The sequence below is a fragment of the Malaclemys terrapin genome, chromosome 9 (genome assembly GCF_027887155.1).
Source record: "Malaclemys terrapin pileata isolate rMalTer1 chromosome 9, rMalTer1.hap1, whole genome shotgun sequence".
In the NCBI taxonomy this organism is placed as follows: domain Eukaryota; kingdom Metazoa; phylum Chordata; order Testudines; family Emydidae; genus Malaclemys; species Malaclemys terrapin.
Window position 1 is genome coordinate 80,347,778 of NC_071513.1, and position 23,666 is coordinate 80,371,443.

General features: G+C 41.2%; 1 protein-coding gene across 2 annotated transcripts; it reads left to right on the top strand.

Moving 5' to 3' along the window:
- Nucleotides 1-4,220: 4,220 nt before the first annotated feature.
- Nucleotides 4,221-14,056, top strand: P2RY1 (purinergic receptor P2Y1). Of its 2 annotated transcripts, XR_008446268.1 has the most exons (3): nucleotides 4,221-4,680; nucleotides 5,999-7,338; nucleotides 10,770-14,056. XR_008446268.1 is itself a non-coding variant. In XM_054040284.1 (2 exons), exon 2 carries the CDS (start codon nucleotides 6,069-6,071, stop codon nucleotides 7,158-7,160), a length of 1,092 nt encoding a protein of 363 aa, XP_053896259.1. In that variant the 5' UTR covers nucleotides 4,221-4,680; nucleotides 5,999-6,068; the 3' UTR covers nucleotides 7,161-14,056. The 2 variants fall into 2 exon arrangements, 1 of the variants encoding a protein (XP_053896259.1); XM_054040284.1 differs by having other exon boundaries at nucleotides 5,999-14,056.
- The last annotated feature ends 9,610 nt before the right edge of the window (nucleotides 14,057-23,666 follow it).

The following is a 23,666-nucleotide window of genomic DNA, read 5'->3' on the forward strand; positions in this document are numbered from 1 at the left end:
TCAGAAAAGAGGTATAAGAATGATTCAAGATCTGGAAAACCTGCCTTTAAAGTGAGGAACTAAATAGATTGAGCTCCTTTAGTCTATCCGAGAGAAGGGTATGTACCAATCTGATCACAGTCTGTAAGTACCTATGTGAGGAGAAGATTTCTGATAGTAGAGGGCTCCTTAATCAAGCAGACCAATGCATAACAAGTCCAAATAGTTGGAAGCTAAAGCTAGACAAATGTACATCAGAATTAAGACCCAAACTTTTTAACAGTGAGTGCAATTTAACCATTGGAATAACTTACCAAGGGATGTTGTGGACTGTCACTTGGAGTCTTTACATAAAGATTGGACATCTTTCTAAAATATATGTTCTAACTCAACTAGTTAATGGGCTTGATTCAGGAATTACTGGATGAAATTTTTATGGCCTTAAAATCTATAAATCATAGTAAAATGACCTAACATTGACCAGCATACATACAAAATCTTCTAGTTGCAAGAAATCCTACCTGGAGGATTGTTCCCTGAAAGAAGACTTTGAAATGATGGTAACTATGGATTGACATGGGGACGGATCATGTCCATTAGCAGAATAATCCAATAGGGGAGGCAGAATCCCACAAATTTAAACCTGCAGCATTTCTGAGGTGTCATTTGTTCAGGGCTAATGTTGGTGTTCTGTAGAGTGATCAGGTGAATGTATATGGAGGTAGCCCCATCAAAACCCTCAAATGTCTTGTAGGTCTCACTCCATCTGAGTAGAGCAATATCCATCTGCACTAACTGCCAGCCTCTTCCAGTCCTCCCTGGCAATACAGCAACCCCAGGACCCATTACTCCCCCAGCTTGTGATCATGCCATATCCTCCATGGAGGTGGCAGAAGGTGCAAAGCAGGTTTCCATTGACAGTAATGCTGAATGATGTCCTTGCACCTTCCTTTTCTGCCTGTCTTGTAGGCTTATACCGTAAGCTCCGTTGAGGTAGGGGACTGTCTCTTTACAGTGTGGCTGGACAATGCCCAGCACAATGGGGCTCCAATCTAGGTAGGAATCTCTAAGCGCTCCCAGGGCCGGCTCTAGGATTTTTGCCGCCCAAAGCAAAAACAATTTTGGCCGCCCCCCTGTTCTTTAATTACCCCACCCCCAGCCCCGCCTCAACTCCGCCCCTTCCCCAAATCCCCAGGCTCTCAAGTCTGTTTCGCGCGCCGCGGCCGCTCGGGATCTCCCCCTCCCTCTCAGGTTTGAGAGCCTGGGAGGGAGGGGGAGACTCCAAGTGGCCGCGGCACGGGCGCCGCTTCTCCCCCTCTCAAGTCTGGGAGGAAGAGGGAGCAGCGGCGCGCGAAACGGCCGCTCGGGATCTCCCCCTCCCTCCCAGGTTTGAGAGCTGATTCGCGTGCCGTGGCAGCAGCAGCGAGGTGAGCTAGGGTGGCTGGGGCACATTTTTAGGGGCGGCATTCTGGCGGTCTATGGGAAATTCCACAATAATTTTTACAGTTAACAAATGGGATGATGCCTTGAAAAGAAGCCACTTGTGTTTTAGGGGAAGCAGAGCCTAATACCTTAATCATCTCTAATAAATTCATATTAAAGATTAATTTGGTGCACAGAATCTCAAACACTCATTGTTTATAAATAGTAACTTCCATGCTTTCTTGAGGAATATTACTACATACACTTCTTTCTTCCTCTTACATACTTGGGCCTATTGAAATCATGGCCCTATTGAAGTCAATGGAGTTTTGTGACTGGCTTCAGTGGGGTCAGGATTTGAGCCTCACATCCCTTTGATCACCTCTAAGTATGAGCAGAAAGGATGATTATTCTACATGAATTTCTTTATATTGTTATTGATACACTGTTAGTAATTGTATTTCCAGTATATGTACTTCAGTGCCATTATATTTAGGTTTTTTTAACTTATATTAAATAAAATTTTGATGTATTTCAGTCTTCAAGACTATTCATTACACTGACAGTTTGTCAGTGATGCAGGTTCAGAGCATAGCTGACGCCCTGTAAGCACTTATAGTATTTCAGTTATGGGTAAGAATTTTGAAAACATTTTCTTTTAATTGGTGGTTGTGGGACACTGAGTTAATGCACAGTTAATGCCTTTCCACCTTTAGAAGTCAGAACTTAAAACACTGCTTAGGTAACACATGACAATGGATTTTAGTTCTCACAGTATATTTGCTCATATTACTAAACTACAACTGTTTGGTATGATTCACAGTTTGCTCTAGACTGGAAAAGAGGGAAATTGCTGTCAGGCATGACGTCTGCTTTGGTCGATGTGTGTAGGAAGGCTTGCACGGCACCTACCTAACTAAACTATAACTGACTCTAACCAAAATACTGTGTAAATTTACTGTGCTAGATAGATTGATATTTATTATAAAACATTTATCACTAATGTGACTAATGAAATCACTAATAGTAAAACAATAAATAGGCAATTTTAAAAAACTTTTAGCATGCTAATAGCATTGCATTGTTTTTCCCCTAAAGCAACAATCCAAGTCTTTATTAAACTACAGGGCTGAACAGTTTATTTTATCCTCTTATGAAAGCAGTAATCTCATTCCTAAGCCAGCATGGTGGTTTATATATATATATATACTGTTTTGTGGGTAGGTTCTCTTATGGGAACACTGTGGTTATGAGGAGATTTTTGCTAACATTTTCAATGAGAGGATAACAATGAACAATTTTGTAAGATGAGACTATACTTTTATGGTACATACTATTCAGATGTTCCCTTATTTGGGATAAAATGGAGAGGGGGAAAAAGCTTTAAAGTAGTAAGTCTGTAGCTACTGAAATGTTGCAAAAGAGAACCAAAAAAACAACAACCCACCAAAATGTATAGAAAGCATAAGGTTCTATCACTGAGAAACAAAACATTGCTTAAAATTATATTTTTGTGCAACTTACCCTAAGAAGTGACCCGTTTAAAATTCCTCTATGCATTCATTTGTGTATTCCTGGAGACATAGAGCATTTGGATGGTTTCCCTGCTAAGCTTTCCCAATAAATTAGTTATGTAATTTGGAAAGACTTTCAAGTTTGAAAATTTTATACATAAATAATGCAAGAAATAGTAATAGTGCTAAATTATGGCTGTATTTCAAGTTAGTAGGGATGTGACTGTAGTATGTATTACATCACACACTTTACTAACACAGGAGCAAGAAACCAGATGGATGAAACCAGTGAATTCTGTTTTGTTAAGGAAACAAAATAATAACATTCTGACCTAGAAAATACAATGCAGGTTACTTTGGAAAAGTAAATGAAATGCTTGGTGCACAAAGTTAAACTAGAGAGCAACATACCATTTACTTCTAGGACCGCTGATACTGTGTTTTGTTTACTGTCGGTACCTGTAAATTATTTTTTTCCAGGCATTTCCACTGTAGACTAATACTTCAAAAGTTTCACTGAAGACAAAAATTACATATCTTTTAAGATGAATAAAGAGACTTTTAGAAGTCTCCGGGTCTTAGAAGAATCACAGATCTGGTAAGAATGAATCTGAATCTTTCCCCGATTGTCAAACAACCAAAGCATAAACAAAGTCAAATTAATTTTTAAATTTAAGGCAGCGCCTCGCAAGGTAAAATCTAAAGGACGACAAAAAAAAAAAAAAAAAAAAAAAAAAAAGCCCCATTTGTTTAACAGGGAGCCGTTGTCTGCATGTGTTCTCTCTACATCTGCCTCCTGAAAGGAGGTGTTTTGTTCCCACCTGTCCGAGTAGTTCTGTGCCTATGGGTATGTAAATGAGCGTTAGTGTGTGTGAATGAGTGTCAATGATCTACCTGTCAGTGCCTGTGAGGGTTTTATCGTATATCAGTGTGTGAGTCTGTCTATGGTTTAAGTTATGCATGTGTGTAATCGCGTTAAATAGAGCTGTGATAAAATGACACATGTTCATGCCAAGAATGCGGTTTATTATTAACGTAGATGTTAGTAAAGATGGTGTGTGTGTGGGGGGGGGGGGGGGTTTGTCTCTGCGTGTAACTATCTCTGTAAATGTGACTGCGCGGGGTTTCCGACTATGTGCAGCTCTGTATCTGTATCTGTAGGGATGGCTCTTGTTTGTAGCAGAACAACTCTCTGGGTGTCAGGAACTTCGCTAGGCGGTGCGTTCCCTTCCCACTTCTGAAAGCTACAGCCAGCTGGTCAAGGAAACTAACCATAACTGCTGGATCCTTCCCTGCTATCTCTCTCCCCCTCTTCCACCCCCCAAAAGCGCTCTGGGTGGCAGAAGGGAGGGTACGTGGAGCTGAGCTAACACGCGCCCGTCAGAAAGCAGCTTCTCCCGGAGCCGCTGCTGCGTGCTGCGCTCCGTCCCCTGTTCCCGGGCTTGGAGCCGAGGGGGGCCGGAGCGGAGCCGCGATTGGGCTGGGCCTGAGTGGGTGGCGGCCACTCCCGGCTCTGCCGCCGCCTAAGGAGGCTGAACTCTGCTCCTCAGCCCGCTCCCGCCTCCTGCTCCCTCCGCCCTCGCCTAGTGCCGAGCGGGGCTGCGGCGAGCCTTCAAGGTGGCACGGCGGGGACCTGCGCTCCCGGCCGGCGCGGGGAGTGAGAGGCACATGCCGCCCTCCGGGCGCCCCTTCTCCTGCCTTCCGGAGCGGCTGAGCAGGCGGGGGCCGGATCTCGGAGGAGCGGACCCGCGGAGCTGCCGGGAAGGTAGGCTCGCCCAGGGAGCGCGGCGGTGCCCGGGGCAAGTCGGCCGTCGCTTCGCCCTGCCCCGGCGCGCTCACGCGGGACGACACCGGCAGCGCCCACAAGTTTGGCGCGGCTGCCCCAAGCCCGCCACGGCTTGCCCCGTGCGCCGAGACGGGAGCCTGCCCCAGCGGCGGCCGGGACTCTGGGTCCTCCCCGCGGAGGGAGAAGGTGCCAGGGGTAGCCGGGCGGCCGGGGCAGGTGGAGGGAGCTGCGGGGCAGGGGGTCGCTTAAAGGGCCCCCGGGGCCGGGGGTTGGGGGTAGCCCGAAGCCTGAGGCGGATGGAAGAGCGGAAGCTCTGCGAGATTGCCCGGGGGAGGGGAGGCTCACCCCAAGGGGGCAATATAAATCACTGCTTTGGGCGGGAACCTGGAGCAGACTCCCTCTTCTGCCGCTGCCCCCTTTAGCCTCCCCTAGTCTGCCCTTCTCTTCTCCCCGTTAGCCTCCTTCAGCTTGTCCCCTTTGGGCCCATTCTCTCTCTCTTCTATTGAGCCCCTGCTCCCTTCTATGACCCCCTTACCGCCCTTGCCACAGTCAGCCCCTCTTCTGCCAGTTCCTAATCCGTCCATTGTGTGTCTTTCTCTCCCCCCCCCCTTTCCCTACTTTGGCTCCTGCCTGCTTCATTTCCCTCTTTCAGTTCCTGCCCCTTTCTACTCCCAGTGCAGTCTGTACCCCCATTCCATCATCTCCCCATCAACCACTGACAGCCCCTGATGGCCATCCTTGGGGCACTGGTGCAGCAGCCACTTCCTCCTTACCCTCATTGTTTCCTCTTTGCTCATGCCAGATTCATGTCAGCTGGGGTCTAGGGGAGTAACAAGGGAGGGAGAGGTGAGTTGGCCTGGCTCCCTGAAGACCACCCTGTTGTACCATAGCTCCTGGTGGCAGGGAGGAGGAGAAGGATCTGTAGCGGGACCCTGTTGACTCCCAGCAGCTCATCTGGATGTGTTAAATTCTAGCAGGGATGCTGGCAGTCTTCATTGGGAGTGAGGGAGGGTGCCTGTTTCATGTCCAAGTGTCAAGTATCAGAGGGGTAGCCGTGTTAGTCTGGATCTGTAACTCTTTGCTGCATGTCCAAGTGTGACACTTGGCAAGTTTAAATATTTAATAGAAAAAGTTCATGCCCTGTGCTAACCTAAACTGCGTAGAGAAAAATAATTGAATGGTTGATGCATAAAATTGAACAAGTATACATGGATTCTTCATCTGACAATGTTTGAATAAAAGCAACAACAAAAAATTCTAGGTTCCAACTGGGTCTTTCTTTGCCTTTTTGTTTTAGATGCTTTCTTGTCCCCCCAGAGACAGTTGCTGCTTTAGCCCCAGACCTGTCTGACTTTAGTGGAGAGATCATGACTGAAGTCCTCTTTTCAGCTGTTTTGAATGGGACTGAAACCAACATTCTGTCAAACACTGGCTGGACTCTGGGAAATGCCACTACCAAATGTTCCCTTACCAAAACCGGCTTCCAGTTCTATTACCTACCCACTGTCTACATTCTAGTCTTTATCTCTGGATTCCTGGGCAATAGTGTGGCGATCTGGATGTTTGTCTTCCACATGAGGCCTTGGAGTGGCATCTCAGTTTACATGTTTAATCTGGCATTAGCTGATTTCTTGTATGTCTTGACACTCCCTGCCCTCATCTTTTATTACTTCAATAAAACTGACTGGATCTTCGGAGATATCATGTGCAAACTGCAAAGGTTCATCTTCCATGTGAACCTGTATGGCAGCATTTTGTTTCTGACTTGCATCAGTGTGCACAGATACACAGGGGTAGTGTATCCTTTGAAATCACTTGGGAGACTGAAGAAAAAGAATGCTGTTTACATCAGTACCCTTGTTTGGGTCATTGTTGTAGCTGGGATTTCTCCTATATTGTTCTACTCTGGAACTGGGCTAAGGAAAAATAAAACCATTACATGTTATGATACTACAACTGATGATTATCTGAGAAGTTACTTCATTTACAGCATGTGCACCACTGTGTTTATATTCTGCATCCCATTTATATTGATTCTTGGTTGTTACGGACTAATAGTGAAAGCTTTGATTTACAAGGATTTGGACAATTCTCCTCTTAGGAGAAAATCAATTTACCTGGTTATTATTGTGTTGATGGTCTTTGCCGTGTCTTATCTTCCCTTTCATGTGATGAAGACATTGAATCTAAGAGCCAGACTGGATTTTCAGACTCCACAAATGTGTGCCTTCAATGACAAAGTATATGCCACTTACCAAGTGACAAGGGGGTTAGCTAGTCTCAACAGCTGTGTAGATCCTATTCTGTATTTTTTGGCAGGTGATACTTTTAGAAGTAGACTTTCAAGGGCAACCAGAAAAGCGTCTAGAAGAAGTGAGCTCAATATGCAATCAAAAAGCGAGGAAGTGACTCTCAATATTTTAGCAGACTATAAAGTGAATGGAGACACGAGTTTGTGAATGCAAAAGATTTGCAAGCAGTTGCAAAAAACAAAACAAAAAACTGTCCGTTTTTAACACAGTAAGATGCTCTAGTGCCATGACTGTTTGGGGAAAATCTACTGAACCGGCCAGCAACCTTGCTCTTTTTGTGTCGGGGAGTGTCTCATTTTGTGAGTTTAAGGAGAACTTAAGCAAAGTAAGTGTTTAAAAAAAAAAAAAAAAATTGTAAAGGCGGGGGGGGGGAAACGCATCAGATTTCTGTTTTTAACCTTTTTTTAAAAAAATGCTCACAATAGTATATCTTACTGATTGGGGTCAGATAAAATAAGACCAAGCAAAGCCCATAGAGGAAATAATAGTTTCAAATGTGCTGCTGTTATTAATTCTTTTCTCTTCATTAATAATAACAGATTTTTTAAAAAATAAATCTCCAAGAAAAATAAACTTCTTTTCTGGGCCTCTGTCCATACTTCCATCCATAGCCTCTTCTTTTACACTTACACTATAAAAAATTGTTTACATTAAGATCATGATGCAGCAATCTTGAACATTATCTTGTGATTTCTGTATCTTCTACTTTTGGAGCAAATGATAATATTTTGGTAGCTCAGTGGTGCCCTTTCTGGTTCTATCTTCGCTGAAGGCTTGATTCCTATAAGGATAGGTTCTAGGCCCATGTGTATTATGACTCTCACAAATTATTGTGATTGTATGTGAAAACTAAGGGTGAAATTTTGGCAATGTTGAAGTCAATGCTATTGATTTTAGAGGGGTCAGAATTTCACCCGGATGTTTCCACACAGACTGATGTCTATTTTGCTTTTTGTGCAAGCAGCTACCTATGCACACACAATCACAGTACATTTTGAGTGTAGATATCACCTACAAATTTGAGTACAAAAAATTGGTACTACATATCTAAATATCCGATATTTCAGTCCTTGCTAAAGTAAAACTCTCATTGTCTTCAATGGAAAGAACCAAATAATGGACCTGAATAAGGACTGCAGGAATGGGCTCTGCTTGGGCAAATGGCAGGACCAAATTTACAGATTTGGAAGAGGCTTGCTCTTTAGAGTTACAAATTTTGGCCAACACTTCACTGCGGCTCTGACACTCAGCATCTGATGCTGGAAGTTTGTGTGAATTCTCTTATGGTAACAAACTCTATTATTGAAAACACTTCAATTTTTATCCACATAAAAGCCAGAGATATTTGAATTATCTTGTATCAGAGGGGTAGCCGTGTTAGTCTGGATCTGTAAAAAGCAACAAACAACCTTATAGACTAACAGATGTATTGGCGCATAAGCTTTCGTGGGTGAATACCCACTTCATCAGACGCATGTGTACATGGATTCTTCATCTTCATTCACATGCATCTGATGAACTAGGTATTCACCCACAAAAGCTTATGCTCCAATACATCTGTTAGTCTATAAGGTGCCACAGGACTCTTTGTTGCTTGAATTATCTTAACCTTCATTTGGTACAAGCATTTTTCACTTTCTTATCTTGTGTGATAACAAGCTGTTTCCCAGGCAAATTCTTATCAAAATGGGTTAAAGAACAATATTTGTTGGAATCAGAGGAAAAAAAAAAAAAAGATAAACTTCAACCTTTTTTTTACTGTGAATAAAGAATTACTGTATCAACAAAATGTTGCAATACACTGCCAATAATTTCATGCTGGGGAGTGGGTACCTTCATAATTTGTCTCACCCAAATGTGTAAAAGGGTCACCTAAAATTGGGCAGAATAATACATTGTGTAATGCATCCGTTAGTGAGGAGTTGAACACAGACAGAATCTGTGGGGAACAAAACCTTATTTATTTCACATGGATATTGTTTGAAATGTGTCTGAAAGTATTATTGAATCTGGCGCACAAAATGGTGTGATATGTAATCAGTAAATGGTTTTAACAAATCCTCAGCCCCCACAAACTTTATACTAGGAATAAAAATAAACTATTTCTATTTTGCTTATTAATTTCCAAGGACTGACTACATGCAGAAAATGAATAGCTCTAGAGATCTCTTGACTACATTGTTAAGCAGCTTACATTCAGAAATATAAAACTACTTAACCTGCAAAAACTATTTATTTAACTTATTTATTGGAAGACTAAGTACAAATGTGAAGTGTTGTCTAATAACATTTTAAATGATTCTGTTTTTCATATTTTCATAATTGAGCATTAATGGAAAAAATAGAATGGCATGTTTGAATTGTTGTAATTGTACTCTAATGGAACATCTTTTATAATAAACTATCAGATCCAGCCCTGCAAGACATTTTGGACTACCATTTGCTGTTGATGTGCAGTCTACACATAAATTAAGCTACTGTTTAGCAAGCATAATATTTTACAGTAATGCTAAAAATCTCATTTAATCCTATAAATCCAAGAAAATGTAAAGCTAATAGAAAAAGTTAAGGCTAATGCTCCTCTTTGTGACAAAACATTGTTGAATGTACAGACTTTGGTTCTCATTTATAAGGCTAAGACTACCTTAAAGACCTTACGGTGGCACAGCTATATCGCTGGAGCTGAGCTGCTATAAGGTCTCCTGTGTAGCCGCTCTGTGCCGGTGGGAGAGAGCTTTCCCGCCGACATAGCTCTGTCCACACAGGCACTTTTCTCTGTGAAACTTATGCCATTTTCACTCCCCTGACTGACAAAAATTTTGCTGACAAAAGTGCTAGTGGAGACAAAGCCTAAGGCTCCTTTACGCTGCCAGAGAATGAGAATCAGCCCCACAGTACATAGTGTGTAACTATGCACTTATGAGACCACACTTAACTGAGACATGCACTGGTGGGCTTGGCAGATGAATTAAGGATAGTGTCAGAATGGATTTGCAGACTGTGCAATGAATGGGTTTTCATGGGTTTAAAATCATGTTATTTTTACAGTTTTGTGGTCTTTTTTCCTTCAATTAGGGAATAAAATGTTGCACTAATTAGGAATTTTTTGAAGCATGAAACACACGTACTCAATAGATAGTCAAGCCTCAGATTCAGATAAGTCTGTATTTAGATACTTTAAAAAAAAACATATAATCAACCTACTTTTTATTTTTTTAAATGTGTATCAAAGCTGTGCTAAACCATATTGGCTATTCATTAATGTATATTAGACCTTAAAAATCAAGAGCAGCAACAAAATTTTAGGGATGCCATTGTAACACATAGGTACAGCTCATAATGAGGGGCAGGGAGGATCTGCACAACTCTATGGGAAACTCGAAGGCAATATTTACCCTCCTTAAGTGGCAGAATGCCCGCCGCTCTGCTCCTTTATGGGGTACACCATTCTCCCTACAGCACACTGGTTTCCAAACATGGACTCCTGCTGTGCCTTCCACACAACAGTGGAAAGTTAATTTTTACTCATCTTGCCTGCATACACTCACTTAAAGAGACCAGCCCAATACCTCACTATTGTCCATTGTGGTAGTATTGTATGTAATCAGGATTATTTTTTAAAGGTGACTTGCAGAGGCAAGGCACCTCATTCCAGTATCTTTAGCCCAGTTATGCCCTGGAAATTTCCATGGTGCAGTTAGGAGGGGCATTAAGTACATTTTTATCTTAAAACTTATTCTATTTTCCTTCTTTCAGGTCCTGTGACATTCAGAACTACCAACAACCAGTACCACCATCCTATTCTGATGTGAGTCCCTGACATGCACCATTCTGAGATGACACAACTACCACTGAGTTCAGCTGGAACATGGAGCTGGTCCACAGAATCTCACGTTAAGTCCCCACCTTTTTTTTTTTTTTTAACAGTAATGTATTTGGCACACATTCTGCACCTCAGAGTAGATAGAGCTACTGCAAAATCATGGCACAGGATAACAAGAGTGACTCTAACTCAGTGCTCCAGCATGACTACTTTGTACCTGCAACATCACAGCATGGTGTGTGTTGGGTAATCACATCCGAGGAGGATCTGGCCAACTGTCGCAGGGCTGGATGTCATGGGACCAGAAATAAATTGTTTTCTTGCTCAGTGTGGCATAGCTCCTGGGGGAATTTGCCAAATATATTGGTAAACACTACTGCTATTTGGGATTTAATCTTATTAAAATGAATTTAATACTAGTGAAAGGTAACCAGCCTGATAGGCCTTGAGACCAAAGGACCCCCCTCCATCTATTCACAGCACTAGCATCAGCAGAGAAAATCCCCTAACATGCCTCTCACCACATCTCTCATGCTTACCCTAGTGGAACCACCTCTAGGTATGTGAGGAGAATACAGTTTTCATTTCCATTCAGACCTTTGCTGACACTGCTGAGAATGATGCCATTTAGTGACAATGATGACAGTGGGATTTTGGACTCAGGCAATCACCTCCTTACACAAAGTCTGCCTAACGGTACTGACTTAACTCTTTAGTGTGATGGGCCGGACTTGAACCTTGAGCCAGCTATTTTCTCTTGGCATCTTTGCTGGTAGTCTTCTAAATATACATTTATTTATTTAGAGATCCATAAAAGCTCTTGATAAACACTTTTTATTTAAAAAAAAAAAACACTTTTAAAGAAATGAATATTTGACCTAAACAGAGCTACAATGATCTATACAGAAACAAATGACTGTTCGTGGTATATTTGCATTTTATAGCTCCATGGGGTCAAATTTGCCTCATTTATGCCGAGGTGCTCCCAGGAGGGATAATGTTTAATACAAAACGAAGCAACTGTAATCTAGTTACTGTATGTGGGCTGTGGGCACTTTAGAAACTTCAATAGCTTGATATTTTGGCTATTTAAATTTGTTGTTTTTAAACTAGCAGGTTTGAGTCCAGTTTATACATTAGTAGCCTAATGAAAATTTAATTTTAAAGACACCAAGTGCCAAATTCTGCCACTGGATGCACATGAGTAACTCCCATTGAATTTAGGGATAGCTTCCCATGCGCATTTGAGGATAGAATTTGGGATTGAGTTATTATTTTATAGAACTATCTAATAAGCATGTTGTTATAGCTCAGTGGTTTGAGCACTGGCCTGCTAAACCCAGGGTGGTTGTGAGTTCAATCCTTGAGGGGGCCACTTAGGGAACTGGGACACAAAAAAACAACAACAAAAAACCTGTCAGGGACAGTACTCGGTCCTGCTAGTGAAGGCAGGGGACTGGACTCAATGACCTTTCAAGGTCCCTTCTAGCTCTATGAGATAGGTATATCTCCATATATTATTATTATTAAGGGTCGCATTACACCATTGCAACATTAAAACCCATGGTAGGGATTTTCCTATAGTCACTGAATCCTTCCCTCATGAGGAAAAACGGGATAACAGTGAAGGCAGGGGACCCAGGACCTGTACACCACAGCTCTGCCAAGGGCCAGTACTTCTCCCTTCTGGCAGCATGGCTTCTTAAGGAGATGTGGGGTTGCTACTGGTCATTCCAACTGAGCTTGTGCTATTTTTCCCCCTCTGTGGAGAAGATACAGTGCAGACCACAGGGTGGAGAATTAACTCCTGCTCCTTTTGCCCACTGCATTTCCACTGGATTCTGAGAGGCACATGCTATGTAAAATGGCTGTTCCTTTTATTCGCTCACCGCCTATCCCCAAAAGTGAGTAGAGTTCCTCTGGGTCCCAGGCACAGAAGAAGGGGAAAACATGCTATCCTGGCTTGGCTTACTCCCACTGCTTCTGGGGCATTTTTGCCCCATATTGCTTTAGTCTTTTATTTGGTCTCCTGTGTTCCTCACAGCCAAAGGAAGTCCTAACATCTTGCCCATTTTCCAAAAATGTAAATTAATACACATTAATATCCAAGCGTTATAGTGTCCACTTTCTGCCTCAAGTAAAGTTTTGCTGGATAGTCTATATGCTTCCCCATGGGGTAAATTCTACATGCAGTTCTCTCTAGACATTTATTTCATGCTCATGAGCATGGCTTCTGAGTACCTATGTGGGCACAATGCCATGAAATATATCTGGAAGTTCTAGAACTAATAATACCTAGCATTCATATAATAGCTTACATGTTCAGTGCGGTGTTATACAAACATTAAGTCCTCTCTAATGTAGGTAAGTATCATTATTCCTATTTTATACACAGGCAAACTGACACAGAGAGGTGAAGCAAATTGCCTATACAGTTAATCAGCAACAGAGCCAGGATTAGAATTTGGACGATTCTGACTCCCAAACCAGTGTTCATTCAGCTGACCATGCTACTTCTTGTACATGTAATTAATGGGAGTCTTGCATGCATGAATTTGACCGTCACAAGGAAGTTGTCTGAGAACCACTAAAAAATCCTTAACTACAGTATAGTAGCTTGACTTGCAGCGTTTTATAACTCTTACATTTGCTGTATTATTTTTAACTCCAGATGTTTTTGTCACCATTGATAATTTGACCACTTAATCTGTATCTGTTACACAATGTTATGTCTGGGATGTAAATTGTATTGGCATCATCATTTCAAACTAATATGAAGGAATAAAATGTGATTTACATGCTTAATGTTTTGTGAATTTGGACTACAGTGTGTTTCAAGTGCATATGTGAAAATGTTTATTTTTCTATAATTCTATGAGATTAATATTGTTTAGTGTATCCAAAATTTGTGATTAGTACTGCCATTTAATTTGACTTGCCTATAGAGACAGTGTTACTCAATATTTAAGCTTCTCAGGTTCTGTAGTTGATTTAAATCAATAGTAACTAAAAAAACTAGTTGTGCATAACTCATGAATAAAATGATTGTCTATTTTCTATAAAGCACTGTGTCATTTGCATGCAGTTTTTGTGTAAGGCATGGTGATAAAAACTGTAACTATTTTTAGTGACAACAGAACCTCAATGCAACCACCAGAGTTACTGGCATTGTACCTATCAACTTCAGACTAAATAAAACCCAATAAAATTATGAACACTGTTTTGCTGTCTTCTATATTATTACAATAAATTAAAAATTCACAAGATATTCCTAAAACAGAGGTACACACTTATGAGGGGAGAGGATCATTATCATTTGCAAAAGTATATAAATTCAGAAAGTTCTTGAAAGGCTCCTGTCTGGTCCACTGAGGTTTAAGACAAGTGAATAAATTATTATGCATGATTGTCAGTTAAAATATTTTATTCAATAGAGCATTTAATGGTCTAACCTACTTTCTAATAAAGAAAATACTTCAGTGGGTGAGATTCTGCTGAGAATATACCAGTGTAATTGAGATCAGAATCTGGCCTAATATACCTTGACTATCTACCAGTCTTACACACTGTATATTCAGTACAAAACCTCTTCATCACCTTCAATTTTCACCTACCATAATAACTGTTGTCATAATTCTCTTTCTCTCTCTCTCTCTTTCCATTTTGCTAACCTTTTCCCTTTCAGCCTCAGGTATGCATCTCTCCCAGTATTATAAAACATGCACAACCTTTACCTGACACTCTACAGTACATCACCCAGGATATTTAGATCAAAGGCCAAAATATCTCTCTAGCTCCTTTTTCTCTTTGTGGATGGCTATTGCATGCTGATTCTGCTGCAGGGTGACTACACATTGCTTTTTTAGGCAGCTTAAAATGTTAAAAATGAACTCTAATATTTTAAAAGTTTGAGGAAAACTATGCACAATGACAAAAATGTCTTGCTGTATTGATAACATTGTAGACTACTCAAGATTGCTCTTGTTCTTACTATGTCATCCCATACTTTCATTATCAGCAGGCAGCAGTACAAGATAATATAACTTCCTGCATTATGCAAAAAAACCTTTATATTATGTAGTTAAAATGTTACAGCTGTATACCCTCTTGGCACTCTCATGACTCCTGGAGATACTATGGCCTGGTTTAACCTCTGAAATAAGCTGGAGCAGACAAGTAGTCCCATTAAACTCAATTCAACCACTCAGCGAGTAAAGTTACTTACATGGTTATTTGCAAGATTGGATCCTAGTCAACAGATCGTAGTTTCTGTTGCAAAACTACATGCATAGATGGGCCCGGATCAGAATTTCTGATCTGAATGCTTTGGAATTTGTAGGAAGTTAGAGTCTGAACTTAGATTTGGATCTGAATGCTATGGTTCAGGGCATCTTCAATTATATGGATGTTTAAGCAACCTTAGAAATATGATGGAAAACACTTCCAACTTTGCTTTATATAATAGTAATAAATACTGATCTATCTGTAATAATGTTATAACTTCAGGCAAACAAGTGGTGCAGTTTTTATTAGAAAAGCATATTATTTAAAGTAAGTTTGATAGTGTTTTATAACATATTTAGCAACTTGTAACTAAACTTATAACTCTTTTCTTCCCTGCCTCCAGACCTGAGTAGCATCTTTTAAAAGTGAGCCAATTTTTCAATACCAAATGTAGATTCTGGTGATGTGGGAGTTAAGAGAAACATTTACAAATAGGAGTGGGGGAGAAGAGGTTGCTTATCTAGTGGTATAATTTTTTATTATTGTGTCCATTAAAGAAATGCAGTTTGGATAAATCTAGAGTTCAATAGGCCTGAAACTTAGGAAGGTGACATTCCAATAAGAGGGGAAACAGAAACAGTAGGTTAAGAAAATATTGTAAAATTATAAAAACTGTGCTTCTTAATGACCTCAAATCACCATCTCTCCTCCACTGCCTGTCCCACTTCTCTCTACTTCATACAAGCCTTGCTTCTCTGGGTCTCCTCTGTTTTACAGGACCTGCAATATATGTAAAGGCTTGTCCATCTGTCTCTCTCCTTTTGTTCAGACACAGCTAGGGTTTGACTTTGTCTAACAAAGGTGAAATTATATTATACCATGTGTTGAATAAGACCTAGTGTACACTGTATAGCAATGCACTCTGAAGGGGTGTGAATTCTAAAGCACATTATGTGCTGCGCACTAACTGGCCTGTGTAGACTTTGCTGGTACTCAATAAAGTTTCCTAGTGCATGTTATTATAGTGCTGCTGAAATAGTACTATGTTAAAGGGAGCAGCCTGCTTTCAGATAGCCTGCAGCAGAGAAAAACTATCAGATCACTTACAAGCCCAAGCTATTATTATTATTTGTTTCTATTATTGTAGCACCTTAGAGCCCGAGGCATGGTCCTGTACAAACACAGAACAAAAACATGTTCCTTGTCTCAAAGAGCCTGCAATTTAAGGTACTAATGATGCTCCTGAATACTGCCCAGCCTGATGACCTGTCACTTACCTGCTACCTCTTCGAACTTCTTTCGGTTCCAGTGCTTATAGTCTGGCCAACTAGAGCAAAATCCTGGAGCCATTGGATTCATTGGGAGTTTTGCCACTAACTTCAATGGGGCCAAGATTCCATTTACTGTCTTAACAACAAAATAGACATTAGATCTCAACAGGCAAATTCTGTTTGGAAGTTTTAAGCTACAGTATTTGAGTGGAACTCTCCGAGAATGTATTTACTATTCCTATTATCTGTTTGCACTACCATAGCATCAGCACCTCATCGTGCTAGGCACTGTACAAACAGAACAAAAAGACAGTCAGTCTTGAGTTTTATAGCTAATAGCCTGTCGTTCAGACTGGGGACATGTGGTACTGTATTTCTGTAATCTTTCTATATGACATTGTTATTCCTTTCAAATCATCCATCTTTTTAGCTTTACATAATATTCCATATTACATCTGAGTATTGTGATTCTCTAACTAATATAAGGTGTCATTCTACTACTTTCAAAAGCTCTCTATCTTATTTGACATCCATTAATGTAGCTCTCTCGCCACTACTTTATTCCATCTTCTTATTTGTATTACAGTAATACCTAGAGTCTCTAATCTGTTTGTGACTTCACACACTACAGATTTAGAATGGAAAAAGCATCCCTGCCCCAATGAACTTGCACCCTGAGTTTAAGAGAGGATATCGCAGGTGGGTAAAAGAAATAAATATGGATTGAGGAATGGTGGGGGTGTTTATTTAAATTAGTTACATGTACCATTTATAGTGTATTATTTTAATAGAGACAACTAAATAGATTATCTACAGTAGTCACTGTTAAGTGAAATAATGTTACGTCCTTAACATAAATAATGCTTTCTTACATATCACATGGTCGAAGTAACAATAAAATGGCTAAGGAGTATTGTTTACAAATCATGTATTTTCTTACATATAAAAACTGGTCTCTGCTAAATGACCCTAGACAATTTAAAGGATAAGAATGCTTGCAAGATGGGAAACACACCTATTATTATAAATCATGCAATACAGTAGAATTATGAAATGCCTAACTTACTACTGAACAATGTAATAGTACACATACTCTGAAGGATTTTCCAACCAGGAACCCAGATGCATTTTGTTGCTGCCTATATGTATTAGTGAAAAAGACTTGACTTTTCTAGAGCAGTCAACCAAAACTAATTTTCACTTTGTTATATTTTTCAGACTCTTTGTCAAATATTCTTAAGATATTGTGGCCCTGGAATTGTAGCATGTTAATTACTCACTGTAATTGAAGGCTGAAATAATTTCACAGTTTTTTCATCCATGATCAGTGAAGATAACTTTAAAAATGTCTAGGGAAGATTGTACTTGTCAAGCTGACCAAATACCCTCATTTTCTAGTTTCTAGGTGTTACATCTTATGAAATAAACATTAGTTTGTATTTGAAGACAAATAGAGTTTAACAACACTGATTCAGAATCTAGTTATCTTAAGTACCTCTAATTCTGCTATATCTTCTCTGAGACCAGGATAGTGCAGACTTAGGCCTGGTCTACACTAACCCCCCAATTCGAACTAAGGTACGCAACTTCAGCTACGTGAATAATGTAGCTGAAGTCGATGTACCTTAGTTCGAACTTACCACGGTCCAGATGCGGCAGGCAGACTCCCCCGTCGACTCCCCATACTCCTCGTGCCGAGCAGGATTACCGGAGTCGACAGGGAGCACTTCTGGGTTCGATTTATCGCGTCCAGACAAGACGCGATAAATCGAACCCAGAAGTTCGATTGCCTGCCGCCGAACCAGAGCGTAAGTATAGACAAGCCCTAAGAGGGGGAGGGGAGTGTCAGAGGAGGGTGATGAGAATGATTAAGGTATGGAAAAATGCTCTTAGGGCTTTGTAGTTCCTACTTTAAACCTCAAGGTGGTGGAACACTTGCAAAGGTTCTCTTGCACAGCTAAGTGATGGGGTAATTGTGCATGGGCATAGCAGACAAGGGGGTTGTGCCATTTCTGCATAGGTCAGTGCAGAGAGGGATTTGGAGCCAGGCTAGAGGATGAGTGGGTGTAACCATTGTTTCTAGAGCTACAAAACTCCAGTAGTTGCAGCCCCCATTTGTGGGGGCGAGGTACAGCTCTTATTGGAGCCCCGAGGCTAGACAAGCATCTGCAAAGATACCCCAAATCCTGCTCATAGGCTGCGTTCAATTTCATACTTTCCAGTCCCCACGTAGTTTCATCATTTAATCATGCGCACATTGTACAAATGGATGGTTGGAATTTCCTCCATAACAAAATATAGAAAATTTAAAGTAGATTTGTCTACATATAAAGACATTTTAACACAAAAACGAAAAATTAAAATGAGCTTCTCTACTTAGCTGCCAAAACCTTACACGTGGGGCCTGATTCTGTAGTCCAGCAAAGTTTTGCCTCGATGACCATAAACTCTTAACTCTTTTAGTATCTGATTCTGCGAGGTGCTCAGAGCCTTCAGCTCTTTCTGAAACCAATAGGAATTAAGAGTTTCAAGATGTGTATATTGTTTTCAAAAAAAGTAGCCAGGCAGAAGTTCTAGGGTGAAGATCTACATTGAAGCACAGCAAGACACATAGAGGGAAGTGGTAGGGACATTATTATTTTCCTTATTCTAAAAAAATTCCATGTCAAGTATTAAAAGCAACTGACTCTTTCTGTGAGTGTTTTCCATTGTCACATGACAGCGGGTACTTTGTACCTTGCAGCGGGCACTCACCAGATTGGTCCCCCAGGGGTCTGTCTACATAGCATTTTGGAGCGAGCAGGACCAAGCCTCCCTGGTTGGGTCAACAGACGTGGCTTAGCAGCTTGTGCTAGCTCTTTAGCTGTATAGGCAGTGCTTTGAAGTTGTGGCTCTGAAGGAGGAAGAGGTGGCTTCAGAGCCCAAGCTCCAGCCTGAGCAGCAACTTCAAAGTTACTGTGTATATACAGCTGTTTTTAGAGCACTGTTCTGTCGACCTGGCCTAGGAAACTTGCTCCAAAATGGTGTGTAGACGTACCCTAGGTGTTAATGAGACCATCAAGTGGAGCAGAGGAGATAAAAAACCACTCAGCTCAGGTCTTAGAAAAAGCAGTGTACATATGACACTTGCCATATATGGCACTTGCAGCAGCCACGTGTTGTATTTTTAGCTCTAATTTAAGAGATGTTCTACTTGTCAACTAAATAACACTGTTACTCTTCACCTGTACTGAACTTTTAGCTTATATTACTAGTTACTACATTAATAGCAGCAGACAGGAAGAAAGATGGATGAATGAGAGAGAGAGAAACTAGGATAAAAATAAGAATGGGAAAATAAAATAGAAATAAGGTTCAGATTTACCAAAGTTAATAAGTGCACATTCGTATCTTTGTAGGCATTGATGCAGTTACTTAGCTACTGGTGCTAACTGAAAATCTGATCCCAAATTGGCTTTATTTCCTAACAGTACTCCCCTCTTCCCCCCCACCGCCCAAAACAATGATGTTCAGCTCAGAGGCTGACCTCCAAAAACAAAAACAATAAACCCAGTTCAGTAGCCACAAAACATACACTTATTTTTCACTCACCATCACAAATTCATGCCCAAGGGTATAAATAGTAATTCTCCTGTGCAGGCACAGACAGTGGGTAAGAGGCTAGCACAGCAAACTATCTTGTGATTTTGAGAAAGTATCTGGTTTGAAACAACCCTTCCACCATGCAAGAAAAGCTTGTCTTGCTGGGTCAGGAGAAGTCTTAATCTTTGGAGCATTGCATTTCCACCTTTTAATTACTAATTTTGTGGACGAGATACTAAATTTTTGATCCAAGGTTGTTCTCCGTTCTCTCTCTCTCTCTCTCTCTCTTTCCTGGGTATTAGCTAGAAAGAATTATTTTTACGCCATCCATTAACTTTTACCTTCCTATTAAGGGGAACAAATACAACTTCTTCCACAGATGATGGATGTTCAGTCAACTAAAGAAGACTCTGCCCCTGTGATAGGATGTCAGGTGATGTTCCTATGGATATGGGACAAGTCTGAATGTTGTGGAGATTAGGAGTTTGATTCAAATCCCGAGCTCTGAATTTAGCCTTTTGAAATTGGTCCTTGGTTAGAGCCTAGGGTTGTCAACTTTCTAATCGCACAAAACCGAACACCATTGCCCCACCTCTTCCCCGAGACCCTGCCCCATCTTTGAGGCCCCACCCCATGCTCACTCCATACCCCCTCCCTCAGTCACTTGCTCTCCCCTACCCTTACTCACTTTCTTCAGGCTGGGGCAGGAGGTGTGAGAGGGGGGCGAGGGCTCTGGCTGGGGGTGTGGGCTCAGGGGTGGGGCCAGGGAAGAAGGGCTGGAGGTACAGGAGGGGGCTCCAGGCTGGGGCTGAGGGGTTTGGAGTGGATGGGGCTGGGGCAAGGGGTTGGGGCAGCTCCCAGAAGCGGCCAGCATGTCTGGCTCCTGGTGGAAGAGCCAGGAGACTCTGTGCACTGCCCACGCTGCTCTCATTGGCTGCGGTTCCCAGCCAATGGGAGTTGTGAAGCCAGTGCTTGGGGTGGGGGTAATGCGTGGAGCCCCTGTGGCCATCCCTGCACCTAGGAGCTGGACATGCTAGCTGCTTCCGGGATCCGCGCGGAGCCAGGACAGACATGGAGCCTGCCTTAGCCCCGCTGCACCGCCAACCCAACTTTTAGCGGCTCAGTCGGTGGTGCTGACTGGAGCCTCCAGGATCCCTTTTTGATCGGGCATTCCAGTCAAAAACTGGGTGCCTGGCAACCCATAAAGGAGCCAGACCTGGGAGAAGCCTATTTCCTACTATGTGTATGGATGTGACCAAACTGAGATCCTGTCCCAAGATGACAGATCTCCACAAACATAGCAGATCTCACAGGACTTCCAACATTTTGGGCTGAACTCTTGTGCCAACAGCTTGTGAAATTTTGTTGCTATCAGAGTGCAACTGAACCCTGCTGTACTCTCACACCTGAACCTGATCTGTACTCCAACACCATCTCCTTTGCCCATCTCACCTTTCTGAGCTCACTTTGAGGCAGGTCATGATAGTTCTCCTGTCCAAAGAGTTCATGTTTGATGGAATTCTTTCCTTGAAAGTGGGTGCGGTGATACACCCAATTTGGCATTCCACAGTCCTATGCGGAAATTCACCTGCAGCCATAGAAATAACCTGTAGCTTCTTAGGGCCTTAAAGGATTCCTAATGTGGTTTAACTTTTTTTTTTAAATAATTCCTTGCCTGAGTTAATAACTTCAATTATTAAAATGTAAAGAATTTAAACATTCTAATTTACTTTTCATCATTTATGATGTGGGTCCTATACTCACCCCCTGTAGAGTCCTTTCCTTCACTCCCTCCACAAGGAGGGCAGCATCAGCTGACCTTGCTTTCCATTGCTTCTTGAATTGGCTTATTTTTTGTTCTCTTCCAGACATAGGATTAATCTATTTCTGTTGGGGTGCGGGTGGAGAAGAGCGGAAGAAAGATACAGTGGGCAAGCACTGACTGAGCAGAGTTTGGCATCTGGAAAGGTGTGTGTGGGGCGAGGGGATAGCCTGGCTGGGGTGGGGGGTGAGGGGCAAATGGAAATTGCAGAGAAATAGTTATTTACAAATTAGTTTTGAACTTTTACCAGTTGCTTATTTGTTGTGTCTGTGTCTGTCTGTCTGTCATGTCTAGTTAGATTGTAACTCTTCCATACAGGGATGACCTCTTATTTTGTATTTTTACAATGCCTACCACAAAGGGGCCCCAATGTGATTGGAGTCTTTAAGCTCTATTGTAATACTAATAAATAATAATAATAATGTAGGTGAACTTTGTGCACCTCATCCAGTTTGATTGATGACAACTGACTAGTCCCTTTCACTTTCTGTTTCTCATGCATAATGCTGCAATGGCTGAGTCTTAAACAATGCAGGGCTAAAGTGCATCCACATTACAAGAAAAGATGTGGTGGGAGCATCAAAAGTAATAATACTACATTGTAAGGCAAAGCAAAAGACTATAGGAGATGAGGGTTCCCTCATAGTGTTTGTACCTATTCAGCAAGGAAATCTTTAAATGCAAAACAAAATACTTTTCATATTTTTCTATTAATATTGGGCTTTGTAAAACCTTGGTTATGTTTTTTTTTAACAAAATCCAAGTGCCTCATTCTGCAGTCCAACCTGAATAATATAGGGTATGCAAATGTATTATAAAACTTGAAGTTATTGCATACTTATTTCTGGTTTCCTTAACCTTATGCTTAATTATGCAAATACATATTTTCATTAGCCAGACCAAAGTACTAGTTTTAATTGGTGCCATAAAATTACAATTGTTCTATTTAATCAATTCATGAGTATAGCAAACATTTATTTATAGCCTGTTTCATTCTTTTTACAGCATTTGAATTTGCAGTTTGGAGGATACCGTACTCTACCTAAATTGTTTCTGGATTTATAGTAGACTTTTGTATGAATTAGTTTCAGTACATATTTGTTTCTAGTTACTATTTCTACAGCAATTACTTCCATGGAAAAGCAATAGTGCAAAACATAATTTAATGTATTTTTTGTCTTACAGCGTAACATATGGAAGCATGGAGCAGAGTCTAGCACAGTGTGATCAGTCAGTTCTCCACTGCTCTCCGGCAAGGGCTCCAAACACAGTTTAGAGGGTCTGGAAAGGCTGCCATTCACTTTAGCAGGCTTTATATCAGACCCTATTATTTACTTATCTAGAGTCTCCTAAATGCCCTCACCACCATCATATTTGAGAGTTTTAGGAAATGTACTAAGATGAACACAAGAAAACCCCTCTAATTTTCTTTCTCCTTGCTGCTTACTCTCAGGAGTTGGTTTTATTTAATTGCGTGATTTTGGTGGGATTTGTGGGAATGTTAGGTCAAAGAAGTGTGTGTCGGGGTCATTTTGTTTGGAAGGTGCTGAAGTTTGTGGTCGTCTTGGTCTCTTCTGAAAGTGAGTTTACAGTCAAGGGCCAGTTGCCAAGGAATCTCTCTCCTGTATGCACAAGTCTCACTTTTGAGTTTAATTGCTGCACTGTTCCAAGGGAACCCAGTTGTCATGAAAGGTCACAATCATTACAGTGAGATGGTCCATCAGGTAATTTGGAGGTAACCAGTCTCATGGAGGAATTGAAGATGAGGAACAAAACCTTGAATTTGAGATATTATTCAGTGGGGAACCAATGAAGAGGGCACCTTGGGTAGCACGCTCTGTGTAGCGGGTATTGCTGTATAAATGGGCTGCTGTGTTCTGAACCAAATGGAGCTTTTTAAATGAAGATAGTTTCATCCTAAGATACAATGT